We start from the raw sequence: 9,490 nt of genomic DNA, 5'->3' as shown, positions 1-9,490 counted from the left end.
TTCAATTCATAGGACCAGTTGCAGTAATGGTGATAAAGGACGCAGATAAACAGGCGTTATTCTTTCGAAATGAGTGACATCAGACCAGTTGTTTTGTATTGATTGTATTGATTATGTGAGAAAACACATAGTAGATTGCAAGTTGCACTAATACACACACTTGTCCGTTTTTGTGAATGCCTGTCTTTCAGGGTATTATTGGAGATTTGAAGGTGGTTGGAGACCCCCATGAGGCTGAACGGTATTGTGAGGAAGAAGAGGATGATTCCGATGGAGTAAGTCCCAAAGAGCTGCTTCCGTGAGCCAGAAGGCCCATAATCACATCCTGATTTTATGGGATGATCTGATTTAGATTACACCTTGCCTTGGACTAAATTATGTACTTAGTGGAATTCATTGGGGATTTTGTGGAGTACATCCAGACTTGATGTGTATTTGGGAAAGCAGCCCAATGCATCAGGTCTTGATCAAGCTGTTCTAACTCAAATTTTGTCTCAGGAATATCTTAGAAAATATATATAATTGTGAAGACAACTGTAGCACAAATTTCAACCACAGCTTTATTTTAATCAGTACATTTTTTTTATTTTATTTTATTTTAAATTACAAATAAAAGAGGATACAGTCCAAGTTTTATGTTCTTGTGTTTAAACTCATAACTTTTCAAACACTAGTTCAAATTCAACTGCTAATCAGCACTTCTTCATATGTATAGTAATATAATATAGGTATATTATGTAACTATAGAAATAGTTCTATAAAACTGTATATTTACCCAGGGTAAAAATGTGACCAGATGGCACAGCTACAGGCAAATGAGGACGCAGTCTTTATTGCCATACTCAGATTTAGAGATTCAATAAAGCGTTTAATAAAAACAGGTGAAACGGGACTTTTAATATTTTACTGTGGTCAGTGTGGATTTAAAACGTATCCGAGGACCCAAAAGGGGCCCCATTCAAGAACACACAAAAAAGTGAGTTTTTATGGCTGTGCAATTTTTACTCTCATTCCCACTCTGTCTGGATGCGTTCAGCAGTGGTTAAAAAATACGCATGGTATGTGGTATATGTTAAGAATTTTATACATGTTTTGGGGTTTACATTAAATGGGGTCTACATTGTAATGTACTTGCGCACCGATATTTATCAGCCCTATGGCTGGTAGAGCATGAAATCCTCTCACATATTTCAGAGAGAATGCTTTGCCTGCAGTTCCATTTCCTCAGGGTGAAGTCTTAAACGCTACTGAAAAAAAGATCTATTCGCCTGCAGAAATGTGCAGAACCTCTGGCTTTTGAGATAACATCAAGATAAAATGAAGTTGAGGAGATGGAATAATTCTCTCTCTCTCTCTCTCTCTCTCTCTCTCTCTCTCTCTCTCTCTCTCTCTCTCAGGCCTCGGGTGATTATGGAAGCGGTGATTACAAAAACAAGCACACAGCCTCGGTATTGTCTTATTGTATTGTTTAATTTTCCTAAGAGCATTGTTTATGCTGTCTTTATATTTGTAACCATGAACCATGTGACATCAAACTTTCACAATCGGCCTATATGTAATCTTCCACTCTCAAAACCTGGTCAAATATCAGTGTGGTAAGGTTTCAGTCTACTTCTAAATGTTTTATATATATATATATATATATATATATATATATATATATATATATATATATAAACTTTTATCTTCTGGAGGGAATCCCAGTCAAACACTGACATCTGAGGCCAAATCTGAGACAAAAAACATCCAGTGCCTTCCTGTTCCGCATACACTGGGCCATATTAAGGTTAAAAATTAACCTTCAGTCTGATAGTTAATGCTTCTGCCTGAGCATGCCAGCCCCAATTACAAAGGAAGGGAAAACCAGGTGGCTCTACTGGACTGAAGCCACAGGTCTCTTCCCTCAGCCTCTGTATGCGTTTTTACTTACTACACTGTTTTCCCCATCAGTCTAAAAGAACATTATGCACTGAGAGGGGGATGTTTTGGCTTCTGTGCTCCTCCTGAATTAAACAGGTCTTGGGGTATCAAACTCATGTTTTGAAGCTTGTGCTGCATCACGGCAGCTTTTCCTTTCATTGACATGTATTTATTAGGACTATGCAATAAAAATCCGCCTTAAATCTTCTCAACAGCTGTTAGGAAACACAGAGTCAGCAGCTTCATTCTTTTCCAATCCTCCTACATCATGCAACAGGTTTCAACAAGCTCCTGAAGAAAAGCGAGAAGGTGCTGCGATGCAAATTTTCCATTGTGTTGCAGTGGAATTTTGTTCCTGATTGATGGTCTGTTCCCTTACGGGCATTTTCCTTGCTTGTTTCACAGTGGATTAAGATGTAAGATGGGCTCATGGTGGGAAGCATTTCTGGGTTAAAGACTCCCGATGCGCATGAACTCTTGTAGCTACTTGATCACGAGTCTAACATCTTGTGAGCTGCTTCATCTAATCATAGCTTTTATATATATTTTTAAAGTTCTGCTAATAAAAGGCTTCGTCTTGTGACTCTTGTGCGAACACGAGTTTGTTCTCATTACGTTAGCACGATGAGCTTGAAATAGGATTTGCAGGCTCCTGAAGAAAAGCGAGAAAGTTCTGCAAAGCAAATTTTCCATTGTTTTGCAGTGGAATTTTGTTCCTGATTGATGGTCTGTTCCCTCAGGGGCATTTTCCTTGCTTGCTTCACAAAGGATTAAGATGTATGATCGACTCATGGCGGGAAGCATTTCTGGGTTAAGGACTCCCAAAGCGCATGAACTCTTGTAGCTACTTAAGCATGAGTCTACCATCTTGTGAGCTGCTTCATCTAATCATATCTTGTAGGATTAAAAAAAATAAAAAATTCTGCTAATAAAAGGCTTCGTCTTGTGACTCTTGTGCGAGCACGAGTTTGTTCTCATTACGTTAGCACCATGAGCTTGAAATATGATTTGCAGAATTGCAAGTACATTATGGTTTATTGGCGTGCAGGTCATGCCGGTTGCAGGGTGTGCTCCTTTCAGTCCATGAAAGGTCAGTGATTCCACAGCTCCCTCACTTCAGTCCATGAAAGGTCAGTGATTCCACAGCTCCCTCACTCCCTCAATAAGGCAGGACTAAGGAAGTCCTGCCTTATTACAGTGTCACTGAACTTCTAAGGATGAGCAAAATTTCTAGTCTTGTGCAACAATACAAGGAATGTGTACCAACAAAGGAGAGCAACATTTCACCCTGAAGCAGGCTTTACTTTTCAATTCGTGTCCTCCTTTACTGTCATGTGCTCAGCGGGAGTTAGCGATTTAGGAGTGGAGTCATGTCATATGTCATCTCTGCCTTGTAGCAGTAAGAAGGACTCTCCTACACATAGATCAGTAGCTGTGATAGCAGATGTTCAGCAGCTTCCTTTCCTCCACATACTACTATCTTCTGACAGATAGAAGTATAAGGCCCCAGGCTGATCACTCTCTTCAGGCTAAAATACACACTGTCAGTATCCCCATAACACCATTCTTGTCCGATTTCTGTGCCCCAGTAGGAGCTGACTCTCATTTCAGCTGCTTGGACTCTGCTATAAGAGTGTCAGACTTAGTATAAGGTTATCCTGTCGCAGTATGTGTGAGACAAAGAATCTTCAGGGAAGCATGACTCGCATAGTAGGATACTCTAGTAAAGGAGTCTCTAGTGGAAGGAGTCTCTAGTGCCAGTGCTCTGTAATGCTCGATACGTTCTCCACCACAGGGACAGAGACAGATGGTTCAGGACAGAGGATTTTGGGCTTTCTGGTATCTTAGTAACATGACAAACTGCAAAAAAACACCATGTACTATAGTGTATTCCTCTTTATTAATCTTCTTTTACCACATGAACATGTTAATAATAACTTTTTGTTCATTAATAGTTACGTTTATTGTTGTGAAATGTCCATGAAAACAAGTCAGGTCCTGTATTCCATTCACTTACATTACATTATAAACTGTTATACCCTCAGCAGTCTCCCGCTTGACTTAAACAAGGTTTTGCTTGTTCATAGTTTATGTTTTATTCCTTACATACATGAGATGACAACACTGTTTTAATAAATTTCCAAATCCCACAAAACATCGAACATGGGGGGAAAAAAACCCAAACAAAACACCCCAGAACCCATGGGATGCTGAGTTAGTTGTCTCTTATGGTCAGATTTGGTCCTAAGCAGCCACAAAGTCGAAACCCACAAACCATAACATGACATCTGCAATGAATAATGATCACTTGTACTCCAGAAGAGTATTTAATATACTGGTTAGCTGTAAGGTATATCATTACCTAACAAAAACTACAATGTCTTCAGATAAATACCAGCAATCTTTGGCTTTGTGCAATGTTATATTATGTAGTTTATGGTGGATAGTGTATAAATCTCACCTTCCCTCTGTATATTCCCCCTTAGACCACAAGTCAACCTTCCAATCCCCTACAGCAGCCACCAGTAAAACCTACTGTGGTAACAGTGAGCAAGGACGTGCCCAAAGGTGAGTGTGTTTATGACCGAAACCTCAGTCTAGACTTCTGGTTTAAAAAGACAAATGTAATAAATATATTTTAACACAGCAATGTAAAGCTTTTTAATGCATTTGGTTTAGATTGATTTACAGTTTCTGTTGCTTCAAAGAATCTAACTGGATTAGAATGGGAAATATTTCAAATTAGAATTGTGGTTTTAGCACAGTGGAATAGTGCAATAGTCTCAGATGTTTACTTAACGCTCAGATTTTACTTGTCAAAATTTGAAAGGGAAAAGAAATTTCTAGTGTCTTTTCTATTGTGATGAACCTAAATTTCAAGTGTGCATGCGACTCCTTTTGGAGAGCATCTTGCTGTGTTTTGCGCCCTCTAGTGGCCATGATATCTTATAGCCCTGAGTGTGACTAAGCTACAACAGGTATCACATAAAATTGTTGATGTGACAAATTATAACAAAAAAATAGTGTTACAATCATCACAAAGGTGCTAGTTATATATATATATATATATATATATATATATATATATATATATATATATATATATATATATATATATATATATATATATATATTAATAGAGTATTAATCAAGTAGTGGTAGTTTGAGAAAGATGGCGAATGATTCAGAATAACTAAAAAGTGTTCATTTGAAGTTCTTTTTTCCACAATGGGTTTAGTTAATCATTTTTAATGAACATCAGGCTCAGTTGATGGCTATGGACGAATTTCTGGCTCATATCCTGATTCTCATCGAATGTCTGGCTCACACGGTAATTCTGGACGATCATCTGGCACAAATGACTATTCTTCTGGCACTTATGACAATTCACACCGAACATTTGGCTCATATGACAATTCTCAACCAACATCTGACACACATGATGATTCCTGGCATACATCTGACTCAGCCGCTGGCACACGGACTTCAGTTTTGAACCAAGATAACAAGCGAACCTCAGACCGAACTGCCGATTCAGGGCGAATTTCAAGCTCTGGGAAGGTAACAGGTTTGTCTGAAAGCTCCCGACATACATATACTGTGAGTACCGGTGGCCGAGGAGTTTCTGGCTCCAGTGCTGAGAGAGGCAAGTCTGTGGAGCTCAGGCCTGGGACTTCCAGCTCCCAAGGTGGGTCGCAGAGCATAAATGTAGGCCTGCTGCTGCTCTGCGCTCTTCCGCAGACTTTCCCAATGATGCTATGCATGAAGTGCTGAGATAAAGCTTGAAGCTTCAGAAGTGCCAGTTGTGCCAGTGCTATCGTGGGCACCACCAGTGACTTTTGCATATTGCATGAAATGTAGTATTGCTGCACTATTTCATGGCGCTGTACAGAAGTGCTTTCTGAGATGTGGGAATATTTCTTAAAGGAATACTTCAGCAATACTTTAAAATAATGCTTTTTTTTAAATTTCCTGATGCTTTTTTTTATTTCCTGATGCTATTTAATTAGCAGCCATAAATGGAAAGTATTATGGAAGGTATTCCTTAAGAAATATGGTGATGTCAGGGCTGAATGGGGATGCTGTTTCTTTAGTTAAGAAAATGAATTTTTGTTGTTAAGTGGACAAGTTGCACTTACACCCCTCACATCCCCATTGTGTCCAGTGCTAGCAGCTGCAGGAGCAAAAGGTGAGAAAGGAGAGAGAGGACCCAAAGGAGACCGTGGTCCTGCGGGGCCCAAGGGGGAGGCAGGGTCCATGACCGGATCTGGAGGAGGTGCCAAAGGAGAGAAAGTATGCTAAATATTATCTTTAAAATATATATTTGTAATCGGTTAAACATTGTATACAGACTGTATAAATATTTGTGGCAAGTGAAATGTGTGTTAGACAACACCAGGAGATAAAGAAGCTTCTGTACTGGTCATTTCAGCCGTATAGATGTCAGAAAGTTTGTGTTATAATATCAACCATGATCGTGATCAAAATTTGTCTTGTATGTGTACTTTTTCAGGGCAGCCTAGGAGAAAAGGGAATGAAGGTATGTTATGACGGTTATCAAAATCCACTGCGAATATTACTGCACTGATTAAACAAACTGGCTCGATCTTTTTATTTTAATAAAGCTGATGTCTTTTATTCTGCTGTTTATTTTCCTCAAGGTTTTCCGATTAAAAAGTTAACCTTTAAATGTGCAGTGCAGTGTGCAATGTTTTAGTCCAAAGTAATCATTGAGTTTCAGCATAAGATGAATTCTCGATTCTGATTGGTCAGAAAGTGTTGATTAATTTTCTATAATAGCAGCTCTGACAGTTGTTCTGGCTACATGGCAAATCACAGGCTTATATTAACGAATGCATTCTAATAGTTTATCTTTTCCATAGACCAACCTTCACAGGTACTTGTATGGCAGATGCTCCACATATGTTTTCTGTATGGGGACGTTTATTTAGTATTTTCGTAAAGAGTCTCCAGTGTCAGCGCTTTGTAACAGTCAGAGGCAAAGCTGTAACTGTATTGTTTTATTACTTCCATGTTGCATAGCATTGGATCTGGCAAATTTTCTTCATGTACAGTAGATTCCACCCCAATCAGAATAGACTGGATCAGCCCTGTGCTCTATTTCTAGAAATGATCTCACAAGGCACATGTAGTTTTAACAGAAAGGCAAGGGAAGATGACACGTGCTTGTTTTCATTAGAATTGCAGTTTTGCTCATGCAGCCATCAGAGGGCTCAAAATATTACAGACTGCTCCTTTAATTTTGAAATAACTTAAACATGACTATAATGCGCTTTTTGTCACATAAAATGTTTATCTCATTTTCTCAGGGTGCTGCAGGATTTGGCTATCCTGGGGTAAAGGGTGATCAAGGACCTCCTGGTCCACAAGGTCCTCCTGGTCCTCCCGGGCCCAGTGCTGACGTTGTGGAGAGGGGAGACGGCTCGGTAGTAGTACAAGGACCAAGAGGACCTCCAGGGCCAGCGGGGCCTGCCGGGCCTGAAGGAGAACCTGTGAGTAACTCTACAACACACATAGACTCTTCTTTTCTAAACAGTTCATCACTCTTTGCTAGTGGTATTCATACAGTGGAGAATAAGCAGAAGGGACGTCTGAAGAATATATGATACAATATAGTAAAACAATGTAAACACTATTGTAAAAATTATTATTTTGCATAGATAAATATAGAACTATCTAAGTATGTTATTTACATGGTTGAGTAGAGAACAATGATACAGTTATATATACAGCACAGTAGAACTTACAGGTATGTATGGACTATTTGTCTGTAAACAGAAGGACAGACACAACAGTGTTGTCTGTGACTGAAGACAAGCTAAATGGATTTATCAGTTATTCTCAGAAGAGTTGTGTGTGGTGCTCTGGGGAAAGATGCCAGGTAATACTGTGGCTTAATTCTGGGGAACAATCAAAAAAGACCAAAAATCCAGTTTTGGCCAAAATTTATATATTTTTTTTCTGCCTATTACATAATTTGTCACTGAGAAAGAAGCCAATTTTACAAAAGCAGTAGTAAAAACATTTGGTTTCCTGAAAGATGTCTAAAACCTTGATAGTGCGATTTCCTCTCACAGTGAATGTCACACATTTGTACGTTTTTGGATAGCAACATACCATAGCGAAATGAGCATAATCCTATTCAGTTTAGTTTGCAATCAAATACCGGCTGTTGAAATGTCTGTGATGCTCCTCCGCTCCTGCATAATCTTTGAATGAAATTTTCTCTTTTCAGTTTTGAGGTTAACCCGATTTTAAAATACTATATCATTATGTCAGGTTGAGTTACATATTTTAGTCCAGGAAAGCTTGTAGTTTTAAGAACTATGTGTAGAAGAAAAACTTGACCTTGTGAAGAGTTTTCCCAAGCCAGCACACATATACAGTGATTATACAGTGGAAATCTATGAAAAAAAAAAAAAAGGAGTATAACTTCTGTATGCCCTCTATATGTGGCTTCATACTACCACTCCAAATCAAGCATTCATACAGTCAGTTTGGATCATTATTTGCTTCTGATTTAGGATCCACTGTACATGCGCTTATAAAGCACCCTTGCGGTCTTTAATCTCTAATGAATAATAATTGGTGCTAATGACCAGTGCATCTCCCACTTAATTAGGCTCAATGAAGTGAGTAAATTAAAATGAATTGAATCTCCAGATTGTGGTATGAGGCCGGTGGATGTCCCCAGCACTGTAGAGTTTAGCATTTATCCTGCTTTAATAAATCAGATTTAGCTCATCAGCTACTTATAAAGCCTATCCCAGTGTAATCCTAATGTACCAGCCTCCAGCTGTAGGCTGGAGAAATGCTCTCAAGTGCTGTGGACCGTATGGACTGCAAGGGAACAACACCAGGCTCTCCTACAAATTTGAAGCCCTTTATTTATGACACCATTGACTTCAGCTGTGACTTCAGTGGTGTCACCCAGCATCCTGTTTGAAAATGTTCGTGTATAATATGTGCTGTTCATTTGTTAATGTCATGCTGCTATGTCAAAACCCTATTGTATCTTGCCCAGTGAGCGCTATTAATGGCGCAAACGGCTATTGTATTCTGCCCTTGAAACGTGCAGCATAATTCATGGGGTCCCCCAGATGCTTCAGCTCATGTCTGAACAAATGCACTCTATAAATATCCTTCTTTCTGTTCTCTCATAGGGTGACCCTGGTGAAGATGGAAGTGCTGTAAGTTCTCCTGAGTAATAGAACACTTATACTATGTGGACCAGGGGTCAAGTGCATTTCTGCTTTTGAATGACTTCCATGTAGTATTTCCCTTTTGACTACACAAGCAAGAGCAGCTATGAGCAGATTGGGTATGATTGGTCAAACGTTCTACAGGTAAGGGATAAGATTGGTCAGAATTCCTTCACGAGCGGCAGAAGTTTGATTAAAAAACAGTCCTACACATATCTCTACTTCAGTGGTGTAGTCATAAAAAAGTGGTTTACTATTACAAGAGGAGGACTATAAAATGGAAGTGCTTTTTTGAATCCTTTCATTTCATCGCCTGTCATGTAATATATTTTGTAAAGCAAGTACTA

General features: G+C 39.0%; 1 protein-coding gene across 9 annotated transcripts in view; it reads left to right on the top strand.

Moving 5' to 3' along the window:
- The window catches only part of col18a1a (collagen type XVIII alpha 1 chain a), an 87,740-nt gene that overhangs the window by 57,870 nt on the left and 20,380 nt on the right, over positions 1-9,490 (top strand). For 8 of the 9 annotated variants that reach the window (XM_017470247.3, XM_017470246.3, XM_017470239.3 and 5 more), the window contains 8 exons: positions 192-275; positions 1,398-1,448; positions 4,407-4,488; positions 5,183-5,608; positions 6,086-6,213; positions 6,434-6,460; positions 7,251-7,433; positions 9,105-9,131. In XM_017470247.3, the coding sequence (XP_017325736.1) occupies positions 192-275; positions 1,398-1,448; positions 4,407-4,488; positions 5,183-5,608; positions 6,086-6,213; positions 6,434-6,460; positions 7,251-7,433; positions 9,105-9,131 (1,008 nt within the window). The remainder of the gene's footprint in view (positions 1-191; positions 276-1,397; positions 1,449-4,406; positions 4,489-5,182; positions 5,609-6,085; positions 6,214-6,433; positions 6,461-7,250; positions 7,434-9,104; positions 9,132-9,490) is intronic. The other variant, XM_017470245.3, reaches the window with a different exon arrangement.

Source organism: Ictalurus punctatus, chromosome 6 (genome assembly GCF_001660625.3).
Source record: "Ictalurus punctatus breed USDA103 chromosome 6, Coco_2.0, whole genome shotgun sequence".
NCBI classification, from domain to species: domain Eukaryota; kingdom Metazoa; phylum Chordata; class Actinopteri; order Siluriformes; family Ictaluridae; genus Ictalurus; species Ictalurus punctatus.
Note: the sequence above shows the minus strand (reverse complement) of the source record. Positions and strands in the feature narration are given on the sequence as shown.